Below are 22753 nucleotides of genomic sequence, written 5' to 3' on the forward strand. Positions count from 1 at the left end.
AGAAATTACCACACGATCCAATTACGAGGTAGAACAACTACAAATTGGATTGACAAATACGCAGATTCATTCAAGCATGGGATAGATGGCCACATGTAATTGTTAATGCTCCTATGGCATTTGATGAACTTGATCGAATATCTCAGTACATGCAATGGTATTGGAGACATACAAGACGATGGATTCAACGTATCAGTAGTGATACAGGTCGTGCGGTAAGTTTTTTATTTTTTCACCATTAATATTATTTTATTTTACACAAAAAGTTTTATTATCTTATATCTTATTATTTTTTTTCAGTCTGACATAGCAGAGGAGCTATACAGGCTTTCAATTAATTCTCGTTCAACATGCCCTAGTTGTGTTGATTATCGAGATAGGGTTGCTCACGACCAGCGTAACATTTTACTTGCACTTAGAGAACAACGTTTTAATGTAAACCCTCAGCCTGCTCCACCAACAATTGAGTTGCCTCGGCCACAAATTCCTCGTGATAGACCAAGCAAGCGACGAGGTGGTTACTTGTCTACCCAACCTATAATTGAAAACGAAAATGCAAGGGAACAGGAACCTCCAATTTTTACTCAGGCTTCTGACATATCACTGTCACCATCATCCCCCTTCATCTCTATCGATCCTACACAACTTGAGTCTCATTACATGGCACCCTCATCATCATCCCCTTCCAACTCAGCCAATCCTTCTCAATTTCAACCATTCATGACTTTATTAGATAATCCTGCATTATTTTCAGCTGAATACAATGCTTCTACTTTTGAACATGGTGGACCATCAAATGAAGCATTTGTCACTCCTCGACAATCTATACATTTAAATGAATCACCCTGGTTTGATTTGAACACGCCAACTACACAAACAAATGAGACATTTGAAGCTCAAGAAATTGACATACAACAACAACGCCCACAACGTATGAGAAGAAGGCCAAGATGTGGTACTGGAAGTCACTATCAGTGAGGTGGATAATTTTTTCTTTATAAACTTAAACTTTATTTATTACTTTTTATTTTTAATCTTATACTTATTTCACAATTAGTTTTAACATCATTTTAACATTTTTCTCTCATTATATAGTCATGATTTTGTCATTCAAATGATTGATAAATCATTATACTAATCATTTTAATCAGGAGAGAAGGGGAGAAGTCATTCAACAGCAGATGAAGTTTTGAAGTTGTTCACCAGAAGAACGATTTTCATTCACCTCATGCACATCAAGGACAGATTATGAAGAAGTCGTTCACCAGATAAATGACTTTAAAAATTATTCACCTGAAGACCTATTTTAAGTGTAATATATTAGTAAATACTTTTAAAAGTGCAGCATATTAATGTATAATTTTACAGTTTGTAGTATTTTGGTAAAAAATCCTGTCGTGTGGTATTTGTTCGGTTTGACAAGAAATCAAGTATTGAGCATGGCCCTTTTATGTCTATGACCAAAATAATAATAATAATAATTTAGTCTTACAACTTAATTGCTACAATTAAAAATTTACAATCAAAACATAACCTTTTTTGTTACGTACTGTTTGGTATGAGATAGATAAAAAGAAGAGGAAATGATAGAAAATTTCATCAAGCTCTATTTGAAAAAAAAATTAAAAAAAAACTGGGGTTTTCAAATTTTAATAAAATATAAGTTAGATGAAGTAAAATTTACTATATACTCCTCTGGTCCTATTTATAAGGCACTTCCAACATGTTTCACACAGACCAAGAAAAACCTTAAACTTCATTAACTCTCATTTAAAATTTAATGAATTTTCAACTTTATCCCTATTTAATATACATTATACCTCATATAAATAAAGTCAACACAATAATAAATGAGGGGTAAAATTGTACATCCATATAAAAAATTTCTCTTAGTGCCCTATGAATAGGACCAAAAAATACCTTCTCTCTCTGTCCTATAAATAGGACCAGAGGAGTATGTTGTAGCCTTGCGGGAGTATCATCAGGGATTTTTATTTTTGCATGCAAGGGTGAAATCGTTCTTGGCGTGAACGATTTCTGAAATCGTTCACGCCAAGAACGATTTCACTTTTAGATTTAAAAAAAAATTTAAAAGTGAAATCGTTCACACGAAGAACGATTTCTGAAATTTTAAATCTAAAAGTGAAATCGTTCTTGGCAAGAACGATTTCTGAAATCGTTCACGCCAAGAACGACTTGTGTGTAATTTGAAAATCGTTCTTGCCAAGAACGATTTTAAGTATAGCATATTGGTAAATAGTTTGAAAAGTGTAGCATTTCGGTAAAAAGTTTTACTGTTTATCGTATTTCGGTAAAAGAGCCCAGAAAGATTGATTTGAAGTTCAGAATGTTTTGAAACTTTCCATTAATTAAGTTCATATCGTGGGACTTAACTGAAGTTTTCCTCTTTTTGGGGTTGGCAACATTGTCCCTTACTACGTCCTTAATTATTTTCCTGCTCAAAAATGACTAAAATAAACCCGTATATTCATTTTGACCAAAAAAAAACCCATATATTCATATCTTAAAGACTAAATTATACAAAATCTTTTTAAACTGAGTTAGGTGGTACATAATCTCTTTAACATTTTAAAGTTTAAATTTAACTCTTCTTGAATTTTATTACGAATCCTTTACTATTAAGTTACCATTATTTTTTTGAAAAAAAATTGCCACACCAAATTAATGGAAGATAGATGACATCTTATACAGCATCCTATATAATTTAATAATTTTCTAAAACACCCAAACTTAAAACTATTTTCATATAACTCCTTTAACATTTTAAAATTTAAATTTGATCTCCTAAAGTTCAAGGAGGGGGTTATGCAGCTGGCTCAAAATTTAGGGGCATCATCCTTTCACTTTGTTGAATTTGTGCAAAATGAAAATTTTCTGCCGGTTATAATCATGAAGCAAATTGTGCCATCTAGTTCCTTTAAGTTCAGCTGTTTGTTTAAATGGTCACAAGTATTATGTGGACGTGGTTGAATGTTCCGTTGTGATCTGAATTTTCATCTCTGTTCTCTAACAGCTTGATTATAGGCAGGTAGAACTCACAGCTTCATTTTATTTCCGGTCTTTAATATAAAAGTTAGTTAATCAATTTGAGTAGATTAAGAAAATTAGTTAAGTTAGTTATTTGTAATAAATAGGTGTTGTCTTTTCTAGAATATCCTTGTTAATTAAGTATATTGACTAGAATTATCATTATTACAAAGATCATCTTAAAAAATAGATAAATATGAAAAATAAAGTGAATTTTTTTTACATAAAAAAACAAAGTGGATTGAGATCTTATATTTAATATTAAAATAAAAATCAAACGAGTTCTTATATTAAAGATTAAATATAGTATTTACTGTGTAGGCTAAAAGGTCACTAGCAAATATGCAATTTCCTTGAAGCTCCATTTCTGACTTACAGACCAAAATGATGTGCGAAATTTCTTCCCTCTTTTCGCGTCAATGCGCAAGTCATTCTGGAGGGGACAATGACAAGAAAAATTAAAAAAGACAAATTTTGGTGAAAAAGACCCATTAGACATTTATCTCTCTTATTAGGGAATCATGAGATCGCTATGATAGTTCATTTTTGGCCACTTGCTTATGAACGTTGAATCCTGCCTAGGCACTTGACTTCAGCGTGGCTCGTTACAATAATTCTTTCCTTCAATTCCATAAAAGCACTTACTCATTATTATAATGTTATAGTGCCTCTTTGGGATCATGATAAAAATTCTCTATAAGCAAGTTTTACATAAAACGAGAGACATACTTATCTCGTATTTTATAAATCACTATTAAAAAACTACTTATAAGCTATTTATAAACTGTTCTAAACAACTTATATAATGTAGTCAAGTCAATAAGGGGAGGTGAGGCCTCGGAGGTGTTAATTTCAGTAAGCTACATTTTTGAATTCCAGAAATATTTTTTTTTAAAAAAAAAGATAAGACTTTTTTGTCAATTTTTATTGAAATTATACTTTTTTTTTACCACCGGCCGTTTGGCCTAGTGGTATGCGTGCCTGTGAGGGGTGTGTGCGTGCGGGTTCGATCTCGCCCCTTGCAACAACAAAAAAACTATACTTTTTTTTGCAAAAAAATCTCGTAGTTTAATGACAATGACATGGATACTTTCATGTAAGTGGGAAGCTACAGAGTCAATCTTATTTATAATTTCAGACATTCAATGCATGTCCATAGCCTCCAAAAGCAAAAGTTCTCAATTTTAGAGGAGAGAGGGAGGAGGGGATGAGAAGAAAAACCAAGGGCTTGTTTTTTTTTTTTTGAAAATGGTTTTTTTAAAAACAAAAAACAATTGTTTGACGATTTACATTTAGTTAAGTGTTTTTAAACATACAAAAATAGAAATTTATGTTTAAAAACTAAAAAATCGAGACAATTGATTTTGAGTTTCTTGCGTATTAGACGACGGGGAATTGCTGCCATGTCATTTATCATATTTTTCTAATCATTTTTTGTCCTATTATGCAAAAGAGAGCCAAGTCAATGGTAGTCCTTCATAGTATTTGATGACTCGCTCTGAAAAATCCCAAAACTCATTTATTGGAGTAGATTTCTCAAATGCGCGCAAGCAAAAATACTTAAGAGACTCCTCATTTTTTAACCTTTTCATTTCATATGCTATTATGTCAACAGAAAAATTGTAGATAATGCCACTGACATACTTTGCCCCTCTTGTAAGGGATATCAAGCTCCTTTTACCACACCATTTCACATGTCCCAATAATTTCTCAAGTTTACGCCCATTATATGCATCATCAAGTACCACTAAGACTTTTCTTCCGCGGAGTACTTCAAAAATTTGTTCATCTTTTAAAGAACAATTTTATTATAAATAGCTTTGGCAATCGTAGTTTTGCCAATACCTTCATCTCCCCACATTTCGAATATGATCGTATCATCCCACCAAATGTATCTCCAACTCACAATTTCAAGCAATTCCCCCACAGGAAGTGATAACCCTACTAGATTATGGCATGGCAGATCATGAAACGACTTATTATGCAGCATGGAAAGATCCATGTTTGCCAGGCGGCTACTGATTTTGCTCCTGTCAGTTTGCGATGTAATGTTAGATTAAAACGACGAAGAGTTGTTCAGTCCCAAAAAACAAAATAACACGAAAAGGTATAATGTGCGTAAAAGAAATATTGGCCCTCCGTACACATTTAAGTTCTTTTTTTTTTTGGAAAAGTTTATCTTCTTGCTGCTTCTGCCACTGCTACTACATGATTTAATATTTTTTATATTTATTAATTTTCTTCTCAAACTGCTCTTATCAATACTTCCTCAATTAAAGGCAACAATACTTCAAATGCACTCATATATTTTATGAAGTAACCAATGCTTGGCATTGCAGAGAAATTCATTATTAATAGTACGCAAGGGGAAATTCTACTGTTGTTTATTTTCAAATAAAATAAAATAAAATAAAATGTTTTTACGTTTGTACCATTCAAAGTGACTAGAACTTTTTCACAGAAAAAAAGCCCAATGGCTAGAGTATCTTAGGAGTGTTGTTTGTTTTTGTTCTTTGTTTTCTTATTCTCAAAATAATTTTATAAAATTGTTTTTAAGAACAAGTTTTAGAAACAAAAAAATAAGTTTGGAAAATAATTTTTAAAAAATCACATTTGAAAAAAATATAAAAATTACACTTTGACAAATGATAGTTATCACCGGTAATAATAAGTAGTAAGTAATAAAAGAGAAGAGAAGAAGATTTTTCCAATTTTTCAAAACAAAAAAAATAAAAAACACAAAAACAAAAACAAGAAAACATATAAAAGTTGTTTTGGTTTTTTAGTTTTAAAAACATAATTATTGTCTTTTTGTTTTTTAAAACAATCAACTAAAAACAAATTGTAAATAAGTTTTTTTGTTTTTCGTCTTTTAAAAACAAAAAATTGTTTTCAAAACAAGAAACTAAACAAGCTTTTAATCTCACTATTTTTCATTCTAGGAAAAGTAAGCTTCTTTTTGTATTTTATCCAATCAAATGAGTTCGCTTAATAAAAAAAAAAGGCTAAACCATACTTTTAGTACTTTATTTTTTACACAAGGTTTTAGTCCTTTAATTTTAAAAAAATAAATTTTTAGTCTTTTAATCCTGTAATCATTAACAAAAAATAACGATATTGAGCTTTTTAATGCTGATAAAATATTACCAAATGCTAATATATTAAGTTTAATTTCCAAAGTAATCATGATTGTTATAAAAAATTATCATTTAAGACTAATAATTTTAGAATTAAAGGACTAAAAGCATATTTTTTAAAGTTAAAGGACTAAACTGAAACTTTATATAAAGTTAAAGGACTAAATGTATACTTTGTTATGAAAAAACTAATTCTTATATGAAAAAACTAAGAAAGAAAACGATAAAAAAACTTCAATCCTACTCATTAATAACATTTTTAGGGAGAGCCATTAGCGTCTTAGAAGAAACAAGCTAGTGAAGATCCGCTTTTTGAGCAAAAACTTATAAACAGTAAAAAAAACCAAAATATTATACTATGAAAATTTTTATCAAAGTAGTAATAATAACTATAAGGCTCTAATCTACTTTGTCTATCAAATTTGTAATTTATTATCTATAATATTATTAATAACATATATCAAGAGAATTTTCATTCCAAGATAGTCATAATTAAAAAGATATTTTACAAAAATTAACTCATTTTTATTATAAATAATTCATTTAATTAATTTTTTTAAAATTTATTGAAAGTTAATAATTTATTGAAAGTTAATATTGAAAGTTAACTGAAGATATTTTTTTAACTTTGCTCCCCTCCTCACGCTACCCCCTCCACTCTAGTCAACTTCACGCAGGCCCGCCGCCTTCTTTCTTTGGCTTTTCCAGTTCGTATGTGCGCGTTATTGATTTTATATATGTGTGTGTGTATTCAATCTAAAAACTGTTACCTTATATGCTTATAGACTTATAGAGTTAAATCAAAATAATTATTTTGTAAATAATTAATTATAATCATACATTATATTTTTTAATAAAAATTTAATGCGGTAGTTAATTAAATAAATATTATATGTATTAATTTATTTATAATAATAATCGTCAGTATGTATTTGTGTATTTAAATAAGAATAAGGAGAATACCTTATTAATATCAATATCCAGTTTAAATAAAGATGAAGAAAAATAAAACATTATCATCATATATTTTGTTTTATAATTAGTTATTTATTTGAACATGTTATAGATTTGAAGGTGGGATAATTTATACTCATCCGGTCCTAAATATAAAACTCATTTTGTAGTGTAAATTGCACTATAAAATGGGTTTTATATTTAGAACTAGAAGGAGTATTCTAAAATGAGATATCTTCTCTATTCTATGGAGCTACGTAAAAATGCCAACTTTACTAAACGGGAAGAAAACAAATATGTAATTCATACTTCACATAAACATGTTCAAATCTCTTGCTAAAACGTAATAATTGCCGTATATTTATTTTAATAATACCAAAATGAAATATTATAACATCAGTAAGAGGAGCTTGTCTTAGTTTATGAGGGGCAAAAATTAAAAGGTAAAATCCAGTTTTAATGCTTTTTGTTATACTAAATTGATTGCAGAAAATTTTGAGTCAACAGGCAATTGATTTTTCTTACTCCTACTTACTCAAGCAATTGTTGTTACTAGATATTCCTTCCCCCTTATCTTTTATGTTGTAGGTGAGAATGAATTTTAGGTTTTTAAAACATAAAGTAAGCTTTTAAATAAGCTTAAAAGATTATATATGAATTTGGAGAGATAAGCTTTTAATCATATTCAAAAACCTGTATTTTAAGCACACCATTAAAATAGCTTCAGACTGTGTCTAGCTTTTTGAAGGTTTTCTCACAGTCTTTGGGATTGCTGCTAGTTAAGAAGACGTGATAATACTCAGAATTATTGAATTCCAAATCAGAGAATGAAGAAGTAGGAAACGACATTATGGTCAATTGGAGCCATGAGAAACATTTATTATATGTGCATTGATGGATAGCATAAAAGCGGAATAAACGGCGTACCGTTTCGGCTATCTAGGCAATTTCCTTGAGATTTCATCTAAAGACTTGAGAGGCCAAAATGATGCGTCAAATTTCTTTCCTCTCTCCGCGTGAATGAGAAGAAAAAAGAGATGGGGCCTATTTTATCAGCACCTGTCAGGCGGTAGCTGGCTGCAACCATCTCATCTTCAATTCCATTAAAGCACATACTCTCCTTCACATAAGAAGCAGACCTTACTCTTTTCAATAAATGTATGATAATTTCAATATATTCCTTATTATTTCCCTCATCTAATATTTTTGTTAAAATTATTCTCCTTAATTTCATAATGTTTTCTGCTTTATCTCCCACGTTTGATACCTTTGTTAAAATAAAAAACACCTCCAATCTTTAATATAAAAACTAGTTTAAAATTTTATTTTATTTTAAATATAAGATTCCAATCTATTTTATCTCTTATATTTATCTATTTTTTTAAGATTGTCTTTGTATCAGTTGTAAATATTAAAGGTTTTATCAAATTTTAGTTCTAACTAATATACAAAAGTAACAAATTATAAATAACTAATTTAACTAATTTTTTAATATTTTCCAATTTTTTAATATTTTTAAATTAACCAACTAGTTCAAATATTTAGTCCTAGTTTACTTTGTGTCTTATATGTATTTATTTTTTTTCAAAATAATCCTTAGTAGTTACATATGTTAAATGTTTAATTAAATTATAGTTTTAGCTAATACAGGATTAGAAAGATTGTTTTAGGAAAGACAATACCAAATTATAACAAATAATTAACTTAACAAATTTTTTAATCTACTCAAACTAATTAATCAGTTCTCATATTAAGGATATGAGATAATACTAGATTAGTGTGAACAGTATTTTTAAAACTATTTGTATCATTAAGCATCACTGATTCGCCACGCGCCCCTTTTCGTCCCAAAACGCCATTTCCCCTCGTTCTTCCGTTGCCTCCTCTATTATTATTATTATCTTTTTAAAATTTCCTTCCCTTTTGACCAGCGCCTTTGTCTCCTTTTTCAACCTCGCGAGACTTTTATTAAAAAGAAAAAGCTTTACTTTCCTGGCCACGCAGCTGCTTTCTCTAAGCCTTCATCATTTCAAACATATCTGGAGAAAATTCTGAAGGGGTGAGATTTAGAAGAAGCCAAAGCCTCTCATATCTCTTTCTTCTTCCTCCGATCACTCTGGTAAATAAGTTAATCTCTTATCCTTCCCAGCTTCATACAGAGGTAACTTCCGCTCTAATCTCTTGCTTTCATCTTTATGTTTGATTTGCGTCGTCTCTTCTTTAGTCTTTTTAAGATTGTGCTATTTTAATTTCAACGCATGCATTTCTTTCTGGAAAAAGGAGAAGACACATATAACCAATTATTCTGAGAATTGATCGAGGAATTACTGATTTCTCTATGACATTATTTTTATTTTTGGGGGTAAGATGTAAATTTGAGCGCCGTGGTTTTTATTTTAGAGCGCTAAGCATTCAAAAGTCTTATATTTTATATAAATTTACTTATGAAGTTTAAAATCGTATTAATTTTGTCTCTGTTATTACAAGACTAGTGTTCATGTTAAAATATTGATATTAATTATTACTATTTTTTTTATAGAGGTTAATACTGTTATGATTTTAAATTTTTAGAACAAATTTATACTAATAAATTTTCAGCCTTGAGCCAAAATATTGGGGACAAATTTACTCTTTAACTTTTTTTTTTTAACAAGGCAAAATAGTGATGTGCTCTTTTCATTTTTTAAAATTAAGTAAAAGAACATAAAAAAATAAGAAATTATTGAAATATCTATTTTCAAAATAATTGATGTTTGCAGGGCTAAAGATAAAAAATGGACCGTAAGGATCGACTAGCCGTGAGGAGGAAAGGCCACATCCTCCGCAATCCTGAGTTCGAATAGGGACTGCCGGGGCAGGGGCCGCACTTGCAGCCCGTGCCGCTCACGCCCCGCGATCGCTTCGTGCAGGGGTACATCATGCGGCACCTGCGGAGGTAGTGCTTTTATCTTCCCTCCGATAAATAAATTAATAAGATTAAAGTATTTTTTTAGTTTTTTTAATTTCAAATAAGATTTCAATTTGATTTTTTAATTTTAAAAGTATATATTTAGTTTTTTAAACCTAACACCATTGACAAAAAGTAATGATATTGATATATTGAAGATTGATAAAACATTTTCAAATACTAACATATTAAGTTTAATTTTCAAAGTAATCTTGAGTTACAAAAAACTCATCATTTAAAATTAATAGTTTTATGATTAAAAGACTAAAAATATATTTTTTTAAAGATAGATGATCAAATTTATATTTTAGTCTACTAATAAACATTTACACCTAAGATGTTGTCATTATTCTTTTAATTTTTATTTGCAAAAACGATACTTTTTTAAAGAAAAACTATTCCAAGATGCAAATTTAGTTGTACATTATTTTTAAAAACCTTAATGATAAATACTTACATTTATTTAATTCATTCTATTTAAATGATAAATATTGATCAAGTTATTAATTTACGCTTCTTTTTGGTTTGCCAACGACCCATAAATTTACGTTATCTTAAGTCTTAACATGAATTTGATAAATAAATTTATGCAAACAGTGATGTGGGAATTAGTGAAAATAATTAATTTTTCAATTTAATTTAGGAAATATTTTTCCTTTTCTTCTCTTAATATCAATTAATGATTTCAAATGAATGTAATAAACATATAAATTAAAATGAATATGTAGTTTAAGAATTTAAATTTAAGCTTGTTTAATAGCGATGTACTAAATTGAAAAAACAATACTCGATCGTAACTTAGTTCTTGAACTAAATTAAAATTTTATATAAAATTAAAGAACTAGCGCTTACGTCTTGGGCAAGGGAAAGCAAAACCGAAACATATCTGATCACGAAGCCAAACCGAAGACATTTTCAGTTTTTCATTTCGATTATTTCGATGTTCCGTTATTGATTCCGTTAATGAAAAAAATTACAGTTTCAAACTGAAAAACTAAAATTTATAAATATATATAATATTTTTTGTCAATATATAATATTATGTATACGTGTATATGTGTGTGTGTGTCTATAGATATATATATTTATATGTCTCTACATAGAACATGAAACTAAGTAAGTGGTCCTTAGACGCCCAAGCATATATCTAAACCTAGGCCAATATATCTTAAATCCTAGAAGCTAAGGTGATCCTTAGATGTCCAAGCATATATTGCTGTAATGCTGATACATAATAAAATCGAAGGGCTAAATCGCGAGCGCCTCCAAGTCTGAAAAAAACTATGCAGAAGGATGATGCTATGATAATTGAGTTGGTTTAATCACTCTTTTTTTTTTGGGCCAGCAAATCACTTTTATTATTGTGCATGAGAAGATTTTATCTAACAAATAACAGCAATACGTTATCAAAGATTAGGGTTTAGGTTTTCACATATGTATAATCAATATGTTCGGGTGAAGTTCTGACGAGTAACTGAAACTTTTGAAGTCATATATCGTCTATATATGATAGAGATAAACTCTATGTTTTTAATACTTGTAAGATCATTCGCTTTTTATTTATTCTATTTAATCTGTTGTTTCAACTGCATCCATAGAAAATAGAAGGAATCCAATTATATGCCAAATAAAAACTTCATGCCAATTGTTCGAAGGTTCGGACCCCTTTCAATGACAAGAGGTGAAAGTGACAACAAATAGAGATGTGTTTTTTTTTTTTTGGCCCTCATAGGGGGGATGTTAGTATGGGGCTCATCATCTCTCTTCTCATTTTTATCTCTAGTGATTGGAGGGAATCCTTTAATATTGTTGACTTGTGCAAAATGAAAATTTTCTGTGAGTTATGATTATTGCTGAATGGAGCAAATTGCGCTATCTAGTTCCCTAAGTTCAATCATTTGTTTAAATGTTCAGAAGAGCTTCTGTGGATCTGATTGCCCGTTCTGTTGCGGTCCAATTTTGTCATCTCTATTCTCCTAAATGCGTGGTTTATGAAATATACATTACGTTATTCACCTCAACGTAATCAAGGATTTATATGAACCATCAGTGCTCATTTTCCGTTGTATTTGTTTGTAATGCAGGAATGAAAGTGAGGATATCAAGAATATTGTTGAGCACGTTTGTGAAATATTGGACAAGAAAGACTTGTTCGTTGCTAACCATCCTGTAGGAGTAAACTCTCGCGTGCAAGATTCGATCAAAATGTCAAAAAGTCATCCACCAAATGATGTTCTCCTCCTTGGGATCTGGGGGATGGGTGGTATAGGCAAAACAGTAATTGCCAAGGCCATTTACAATGAAATTGGTGGAAATTTTGAGAGCAGAAGTTTTCTTTCAAATATTAGGGAGGTCTGGGAGCAAGATCATGGTCCAGTTTACTTACAACAGCAACTTCTTTCACAAATCTGTAAAACAACAAAGATGATAATACCTTGCATTGAATCAGGAAAAAACATGCTAAAAGAAAGACTTCGCCAAAAGCAAGCACTTGTAGTGCTTGATGATGTGGATAAGGTGGAACAACTAAATGCTTTATCTGGAAGTGTTAAATGGTTTGGTCCAGGAAGTAGAATAATTATCATAACTAGAGATGAACATTTACTAAGATGTCTTAATGTGGATGTGGACCATGTATATAGAGTAAAGAACATGGACGAAAATGAATCTATTGAGCTTTTTAGTTGGCATGCGTTTAGGCAGCCGAGTCCTGGAGAAGGATTTGTTGAACTTTCTAGAAATATAGTTGCTTATTCTGGAGGACTACCACTGGCTCTTGAAATTCTTGGCTGCTATTTGTTTGATAGGGAATTGACAGAGTGGAAGAGTGTACTGGACAAACTAAAAAAAATCCCAAATGGTCATATACAAAAGAAGCTAAAAATAAGCTTTGATGGTTTAAATGATGATACAGAGAGGGAAATATTCCTTGATATATCTTGCTTCTTTATTGGAATGGATAGGAATGATGTCACACAGATATTGAATGCCAGTGGATTTTTTGCGGACATTGGAATTAGTGTCCTTGTGGAGAGAAGCCTCGTGACCATTGATGAGAAGAACAAGCTTGGTATGCATGATTTGTTACGAGATATGGGAAGAGAAATAATCCGTGAAAAGTCACCAAAAGAATTTGGAAAGCATAGCAGGTTGTGGTTTCATAAGGATGTGATCGATGTGTTATCAAAACATATAGTAAGAACTTTTCCAGGCTATATGTATCATCATGTAAGAAAACGTAGAATGAAACATGAAGTCAGATGAAGATAATGTATTGGGCATATTAACCTTGTAGTTTTGAAACTTCTCATAAGAAATTTGTTAGTAGGCGCATTTGTCGTTTATTTTCTCCAAGGCACTAGTTACTCATTTTTAAACCCAATTGTTTTAGTTACTTGTTCTAGAGACTTGCTTGTGACATAGGTTTACATTTTGCTTTTCAGCGAACAAATTAGAAGCAGGCACTTAAATTTTTGTATGCTCTTTATTTGTAGGGTACAGAATCTGTGGAGGGGCTAGCTTTGAATCTGTCACAAGATGGTAAAGTTTATTTTTTAACCAAAGCATTTAAGAAGATGAAGGCACTCAGACTGCTGCGTCTTGCTAATGTGGAACTTGATGGAGACTATAAATACATTAGTAGAGATCTCAAATGGCTCTGTTGGCACAAATTTCCTTTGAAATACATCCCTGCCAACTTCCTTCAAAATAATTTAGTCGCTATTGAATTAAAATATAGCAGTCTGAGACTCTGGAGGGAACCCCAGGTATGTACCAAATTTATTATTAGATTTTGTTCCACTTCATAACTTCTACTCCTCCGGTCCTTAATATAAGACCCATTTAACTAATTTGATTAGATTAAGGAAGTTAGGTAAGTTAGTTAATTATAAGAAAAGTGACACATTTTTCCTAAAACACCATAATCATCTTTCTTAATACCCCTCTCCCTCTTTTACTTGATTATGGTTGAAGGAGTATTCATAGGGGTAATTTAGAGAAAATTGATAAATATAAAAAAGGGGTCTTATATTTAGGACCAAAATCAACTTGAGAATTGGGTCCTATATTAAGGACCGGAGGAGTATATATATTTTTCATTTCTGACTTTTTCTAGTAGCTTCTAGATGAGTCTTGCTTTGACACTATTCTTCGATAGAGCTCCTGGGTTTTCTTCAACATTTATTTTCTTCTATTCTCCTTGCTAGACATTCCACCATCATGATAAATTATGTGTGCGCATAAATTTCAATTGAATTGTTTGGAAGATAGATAATTGTTCTAAAAGAATGATTTTACATATTGTTTTCATTTATTTTACTTTTTCCAAGATGTTTCTCTAATAGCCTTTTGAATGTTGTTTTCTTGTAGTTGTTGGAGAATCTAAAAATCCTCAATCTTAGCCACTCTCCTTACCTGGTGTCTACTCCTGATTTTTCAAAACTACCAAATCTTGAAAAGTTGATCCTCAAAGATTGTCCAAGTTTGGCCACGATACATAATACAATAGGCCATCTTGATAAAATTCATCTAATAAATTTGAAGGATTGTACTGGCCTTCGTAGTGTGCCAAGAAGCATTTATAAATTGAAGTGCTTAAAAACTCTCATTCTTTCTGGTTGTTTGATGATCGAAAAGTTAGAGGAGGACATAGAGCAGATGGATTCTTTGTCAACTGTAATCGCAGATGACATAGCAATAACTAAAGTGCCCATTTCTTTGGCGAGATAAAAAAGCATTGGCTATATATCTGTTTGTGGTTACCAAGGGCTTGCACGTCATGTGTTTCCATCCCTCATTTGGTCAAGGATGTCTCCAATGAACAATCCTCTTTCTCTTATTCCAGCATATGCTAGCATGCCATCTTCAATTTCCTCATGTAAAAAGAATTGTAGTATCTCGTGTCCTTCATCGATTCATGACAACCTTCCAAAGCCCCAAAGCCTTTTATTGGAATGCACATCAAAGAATGATGCTGAGTTAAATCGAGTTGCTGTAAAAATCTTGAATTCCTTATATGCCACAAGCAGCAGGGACACGGCAAAGACAGCAAATACTTCAAAATTCTTGGAGATTGAATCTTCTGTGTTGGCTGATCATCATAGTCAAGTTGACATCTCAAGGTCAAACGAATGTTTGAGACATCTTCTAATTCACATTGGAAACAATGACCAAGTCACTAATACTCTTTCAGAAGGCATTTTACAGGTTTCCTCCTTCTCTATCTACAATTCGTTTTTTATGTAATTTTCTTAATAAAATTGGAAATGACCATCCAGCTTGTACAATTATATAGCTTGAATTAGAGCTTCTGCTTGTGTTATTAAGCAGGGGTCGACTGTCAGAGATGGTGGTGATGATTGTGTCCTCTCGGGTGACAAATATCCGTATTGGCAATGCTTCAAGGGTGAAGGAGCTTCTGTAAAATTTAAAGTGCCTTTAGTTGGTAGCTGTGAGTTAAAAGGGATGACTCTTTGCTGTGAATATCACCCCTCAGGTGATTTGAGAAATGTGGAGTTTGACTCTTTCATTAGCATGTTGATCATAAACTATACAAAGACGACCACACTGCACTATAGGCGAGACACAGTGACTTCCTTTGGAGAAGCAGAATGGAAGGAAATAATATCAAATCTAAACTCTAATGACCAAGTGGAGATCACTGTAGTTTTTGGTAATGGGTTTATTGTGAAAAGAACAACAGCCTACTTGAAATATGGTGAGTCACTTGATGAACTGATGGAGGATCCACCATTATCAAGTATAATTAGCTCTCTAAAACTATGCACCAGCTTTGAGTGTTTGGATTGTAATTTAGTTTTAGGAAAAAGAATCTAGTAGATTATGGTTAATTGTAACTACCTTATTCTTTTGGTGGATTTGAGCAAGGTTAACATTTTTACTTATTTCATAATTCATGCTGTTTAGTTTTTCACGTAATTTTTCTCTGTTTTTGTAGGTAGAGAATTGCATGGGGATGATAAAAACCATGATTTCAAGCCGTCGGAGCCTAAGCGTGAGAGAATAGAATGAGTGGGGCAGCTCTAAAGCACGGTGAAGTGGTACGTGACAGGATGGCTTGCTTTCCTTTCATTAAACAAAGGATTCCTAACTAGAGTTCTAACATTCTCCAAATTCACATCATCATCTGATTATATGAATAAAAGCTCGCCTGGTTCATTTTCTATGCCCTATGGAAATGGTTATTCAGATCCTATTACTAGTGTATGTATTTGGCTTTCCTTTCTCTGTTTTTCTTGGTGAAGAGGATTACCATGATAATCTTGATTGCTGATTATCTTGGGCAATCCGTATTCACAGGGGACATATGAATAATATATTGGTATTAAGCAGGGAGCCACTCCAAGATTGAACAAACATCCCTGTGGGCAATGTTTCAGAGTGATGGAGCTTTCCTAAAACTATTTTATTCTGCGCCAGTTTTAAGAGTCATATTTGATTAAAATTTTAGTCTCAAGGGGGAAAAAGAGTTATGTACTGTTAGTTTTTTAAATTACCTTGTTCTTTAGGCAGTTTCAAGGTTATCCCTTTTTTTTTTTTTTTTTGGTTGACACTTCTGTTTTAGTAGTTTGAGAAAAGCGTACAAAAGACAAAAACCATGATTTTGAAGAGCCTAAGCTTCAGGAAGTATAATAAGGAGTGCAGGGTAGCTGGATAGAACTAGCATTGATATGTTTATCTTTTCTTATTTTTGTCTCTTTTTTTATCTTTTGTTTTATAGCGTTTCTTAGATTATCTATTCTTGAACAAGCTCATGCTATCTTTGTATTTGATTTTGATAAATTATCTTTATTTTTTTTATAAATAACTAGTATTTTTAATCAAAGTTAGTTATATGACTTGTATAATCGGAAAACTATAAAATTCAAGCTGTCCATTTTGTGTGCCATTTGTCTTTATTCTCAGTCTATTTTTCTTGAATCTATTTCATTGGTGCGCATTTAATAGAATTTTTTAATTATTTCAAGCTGTTCCTTGTTTAATTTTTATTCAGATATTTAACATCCAATACTGACTTTTTTTTTTCAGGCCAAAGAAAATATCAAAATACTGATGTTTTTTATTAAAAAAAATTAATTTACTTGGGATAATTAATCATTTTTTACAGGAAAATGAGGCTGCCGTTATGGTTAGGTAACTAAAACCTAAAAAGCAAGTAGCTTCTAGGTCCCCAGGTGCCAAAAAAATAAAAATTCAGGAATGGGTAAAATAGTAATTTCCGGTAAAAATTAGTATTTAATTATAAGACAGCCCATTAAGAAAATCAATTAAAATTATTTATTTATTTTTCATAGTTGATAGGGATGTTATATTAAAAAAATTATTATTATAGATAAAACATGTTATATTATAAAACATGTCAGATGTCCTTATACTTAGAATCAGAAAAAGCATCATTTTCTAAATAAGAAACAAAGACATATGCCTCCCTCTTTAACTATATTTGCTTTAAATCTTTTTACCCCCAGGAAAGTAATTTATTGATAACAAACTAAAGTCCAAAAGGGCAGGTAACAAAATCAAACAAACCATAGGAAACAATCAAAAGAACAAACATAAGCAGAGCAAACTATCCTGTATCTGCAGTCACATTTCAAGCATCCCGGTCAAGCAATTTTCTCAGTAAAGGGGGCAGTCCCCAAACCCAATCAAATGGACATGACCCTTTCAATGTAGCTTTTGCAAGATCAGCAGCCGCATTAGCCTCTCTTGGAATCCAAGCGCAGGCGTGGTTCCTAACCGATTTCCTTGATTCTTGGATATTACTATCAAGGACACCAACACATCTCCAATCAGGTAGCTCTCTTTGATTATTAATGAGCATCCGATTATCAGACTCAAATTGAACATCCTAAAGATTATTTTTAACAGCATACTCAAGAGCATCACTGAATGCAACCCCTTCAGCATTAAATCAGTAGCAGTAACACAAGTTCTTCCATCAAATAGAAAGCTATTCGAATTTCTCACCAGAAAGACAAAGGCAACCAAGTTAAGCTAACCATTGGTCTCTCAGAACTCTGTAAGAAGTTTACCTGCTTGTTCGAAAGCAAAAAGGGGATCAGGATTAATTAAAGAAGTAAGTAATAACAACTGAGATTTCAAACATGATAGAACTTGTGGCCTCCTGCTCAAAAGGAAATATTCATGTCACCAAGCCATAATTTTTTAATTATTTTACAAAACTCGAGACTGTCAGTCTGTCAACTTCCTCTCTGCTAAATTTAAATTTTCTAAGAAAATCAGACTTTAATGTTGTGCAGATGATACTTTAGAATATTTTTAATCATCGCGTGCCACTGATTCGCCTCGATCTCTGGCTTTCTGTCTCAAATTGTCATTTCCCCTTGTTCTTCTCCATTGTCTCCTGTTCCAAACTTGCCAGAACTTTTAAAAAGAAGCTTCCCTTGCCTGGCCGGGTAGCTACCTTCACGAAGCCTTCACCACACCGTCATTACTCGAGAACATTCTTAAGAGGGGAGATTAAGAAGCAACAAAAGCCTCTTATATCTCTTTCTTCTTCCTCCTCTTCTGATCACTGTGATAAATAAGATTAATCTCTCGTCCACCCCCGCTTCGCACACAGGTAACTTCCGCTCTAATCTCCAACCCGGAACGCTTAATTTGCTTTATGTTTTATTTGCTCCTAATCCACTCGTTGATGCATCATTTTTTCAGTCTTAGACATGACGCTGTTTAAATTTCAATGGATGCATCTTTGTTCGTCCTTTTATTCTTTCGGGCAAAAGGCAAGATATATAACAACTTATTCTGAAAATCTGATGAAGGAATCGGGGTTTCAGATTTTTATATATCTTAAAAGTGATCCGATCCGGCTGGTTGGACCGTCAGCCGGACGTAACAGCGATTTGTTCTGCTCCTAGGAATCGTTTCTGGGTTGAGCCGGATTAGACCGGTGAGAAGCGACGCTTGAGCCGGAACCCGGGACGGGGTTTTAGTAAACCGGACGGTCTTAGATTTTTCCGTAAAAAAAAAAAAAAAAGAAATGAAAGAAGAAAGGCATGTTTAGACAGCGATTGGAGAAGAATCGACGAGCAAAATAGCAGAAATGAAACAGAGGGGGTCCGGTTTCTCTCAGTATCATTTTTCTCAGTATCCCTCAGAAGCTTTAAATCGTGTCCGTCCATTCGATCTGAACGATCAGAAAAAAGACACGTCATCCAACTTTTAAAATTGCTTCTCCATCGTCGGTATTGTTCTAATCCTGACCGCCCCTTCAATTCTTCATTTCTGCCAAATCCCTGTCCATCTAAGAGTGGAGCTTCCGTTTGCTTTTGTCGAGAAAATTTCTTTCCCTAGTCCTCCGTCTTCAAGCTTCCCTTTAATGCGTTCTTCACAGAACAGTTTGGGAATGGCTGAGCTTCTGAGAAATGAAATATTTGAGCTTGACAAGTTTAAGCGGCATATGAGATGTAACAACTAGTGTGGAAATTTCATGCTTGGTAACTGATTCAAGGCCATGGGAATGGAAACGATGGGCACTCTACGACAGTGTCCAGCGGTGTCCAAGACTGACTGATTTACAGAATACTTGGTATCTGTCCAAGATTGAACAGTTACGGCGGTGACGACCGGTGGATGACGATGAGGGCTGTGCATTTCCGACTTCCTTCTCCGATCTCTGGGAGTTTGGTTGGGAAATTGAATGGACGGTCAAGATTATGATACAATGGACGGTGGAGATGCAATTTTAAAAGCTTGATGATGTGTCTCTTTCTGACATCCCAAGATCAATTGGACGGACAGGATCAGCGACGCTGAGGGACGCTGAGAGGAAAAGCCGCTGAGAGGATCTGCTTCCGCTTTGACTAAACCCTTCATCGGGACGTCATTTCTGGTGAAAATTCTTATTGGTGTGAGATTTAGCAGTAGCAAAGGCCCCTATTTGTTCTTCTGATCACTCTGATAAATAAGATTAATCTCTCTCATCCACCCCAGCTTCACACACAGGTAACTTCCGCTCTAATCTCTATGATTTGCTCCTAATCCAGTCTTTGACGCATCATTTGTTGAGTCTTAAGAAGCTGTTGTAATTTCAATGCATGGATTTTTTTTTTTTTTTTTTTGCCTTCTTGTATTCCTTCAGAATAAGGGAAGAAGCCGCGGTCATAACGAATTCTACTGAATGTATAGGAATCACTGATTTCTATATGGCATATTATTTTTTTCTTTTAACAGGGGAAACTGTAAGAAATGATTGAAATATCATTTCTAAAAATAATTGAACAATTAATTGATGATTGTATAACTGATGCGTCTAATTATTTGGAGGCACAAAGATTGGTTTGGTTTGCTTAATATAAGCACTTATAAACATATTTGAAACAATTCCTTTCGCATGCTTGCTGTTTAAACGACAGTTGAAAATCTGTTTCACCAGCATTCCATACTAGTACCAAGCAGTGGGGGTGGATGGTGACAAAAAAAGGACTGTATGGATCGGCCAGCATCTTTGCCTCAACCGCGGGGGTATCTGATGAGCACTACGCTGTTAACAAAGCAGCTGGGAAATTCACAGCGAGGCATCAGGCTTTGCCAAGGTGTGTTTCTTGGAACTCCTCCCCCCCCCCCCCCCCCCAAAAAAAACACAAAAAAAAAAAAAAAACACACACAACACACACGAAAAGAAATAATAGACGAAAATTAATTATTTGATTATGCCATTTCCACTCATTTATGTCTCATCCCTGAGATTTTTTATTTGATGGAAATTTAATCCCCATAATTTTGACTCTCGACCTAAATGTTAACCTACTACAACTCAATATATAATTTTAATCATTTAAAATTTTAGTCTCTAAATTTCATAAAATATATCATTTTGTCTTCTAAAACATAGTATTTTAAATGATTAAAATAAAGAATTGAGTTATATTGAATCAAAGTTTACAGACTAAATTGCAGCCAAATTAGAAACAAGTGAAAACTTGAGCGCTAAGAAATTAAGTTTTCTCCAATAAATAATAAATATCTAAACCTACAAATTTGTCACCCCCCTTTTAGTTTTAATTTTAATTTGGAACAAATAATTTTTTAAGGAAAAATTATTCCAATAACTAAATTTAAGTTTGTTATTCCTGAAAACCTTTACCGACCTTCACCTATAAATTTATCCCCTTTAAATGATAAATGGTGGTAAGTATTGTTTGATTTGTAAATTTATATTATTTTAGTGTGTGTGTGTGTGTGTGTATACACTCGTAATTCAACAATAGATTTATTCATAAACCAAGAACTTAGGATTATTGAAAATAAATAACTTTTGAATTTGATTTAGGAAGCAATTTTCCTTTTTTATTATATTTTTATAAAAGAATGCATTAATATCAATCAATTAATGATTAAAAATGAATATATACAAGCATATAAATGAATATATAGTTTTAAAATTTAAACTCATTAGCAAATAAAAATTAGTCCAGTTAGTTAAAAGTTAGCTCATAATTTATGAAGTTGTGAGTTCAAATTTCACTAACAATATGAGAGTGGAGGACTAGCCCCTCCAGCAAACAAAAATTAGTCCATTTATCATTTAGAATTTTGGTAATATTTATGATATATTAGGGGAAAAACAAACTAATTACTATTTACAATATTTTGTTTTGTTGTATTTTTCTTCAAATTAAATATGCAATCACTAATCTATAGTTTTTATATTTATGACGGGCAAAGTAGCATCAGTACCTTGATTTTATTTACTGTGCATCTAGAATGTCATTTTTTATGTGTCTAACACATTAATTTTATTTATAGTATATCTAGCACTCTAAACCATACGTAAATAGAATTATGATGCTAGAAGTAATTAAAACAATTAAATATTAACATCACAATGCTGAATGCGTCAAAATAAAATATGGGTGTCGGATGATAATTTATTATATTTAACAGTAATACTCACTCCATTTTGGCAAGTAATCATTTCATAGGACCCGGCATGATGCGTTCGTGAGCTTCAGAGGTGATGATACCCGGGCATCTTTCACTTCTCATCTCTTCTCCGCTTTAACCAATGCTGGAATTGTTGCCTTCAAAGATGATACCGACGTTCTTAGGGGGAAGCGTATCTCAACTGAATTGCTATTTGGAATTGAACGTTCTACAATTTTTATCATTATCTTCTCCAAAGATTATGCTGGGTCTAGATGGTGCCTCATCGAGCTCTCCGAAATCATGGAGCTTCACAGAGCACAAGGTCGAGTAGTGTTGCCTGTGTTCTATGGCGTGGATCCATCTGAAGTTCAAAATCAAGTCTCTAGTTTTGGAAAAGCATTTCGAGATCTTATACATAAAATTTCACCCATAGAGGATGAAGTGTCGAGGTGGAGGACAGATCTCCGTGAAGCTGGGGGCATTACAGGATTTGTCGTGCTCAATTCCAAGTAATTTTTAAATATTTTGTTTTTAAAATTTCTTTTCAATTTTGCTAAGCCTGAATAGACACACACAATAATATATTCTTGCTGCAATTTGTACCATTAGTCACGTAATTTTTTTGCAAGCAAATCACTTGTAATATTGGATATGAGAAAGTTCCATGTCTAATAAATAACAGCAATATTAACACGTTTAATATTACTAATGGGCTAGCGATTTCACTAGCACAAATGATGTTATGTTTCCT

At 32.3% G+C, this 22753-nt stretch overlaps 1 protein-coding gene across 1 annotated transcript; it reads left to right on the plus strand.

Annotated features, from left to right (window-relative positions):
- The first annotated feature begins 113 nt into the window (after positions 1-113).
- On the plus strand, positions 114-22515 carry LOC114717854 (TMV resistance protein N-like). Its single transcript, XM_028903080.1, has 6 exons — positions 114-215; positions 301-974; positions 12171-13281; positions 13581-13853; positions 14458-14813; positions 22062-22515. The coding sequence occupies exons 1-6, from the start codon at positions 114-116 to the stop codon at positions 22513-22515; spliced, it is 2970 nt and encodes a 989-aa protein (XP_028758913.1).
- The last annotated feature ends 238 nt before the right edge of the window (positions 22516-22753 follow it).

This window comes from Neltuma alba, unplaced genomic scaffold (assembly GCF_004799145.2).
Source record: "Neltuma alba isolate B1F8T4 unplaced genomic scaffold, ASM479914v2 tig00011778_pilon, whole genome shotgun sequence".
NCBI classification, from domain to species: domain Eukaryota; kingdom Viridiplantae; phylum Streptophyta; class Magnoliopsida; order Fabales; family Fabaceae; genus Neltuma; species Neltuma alba.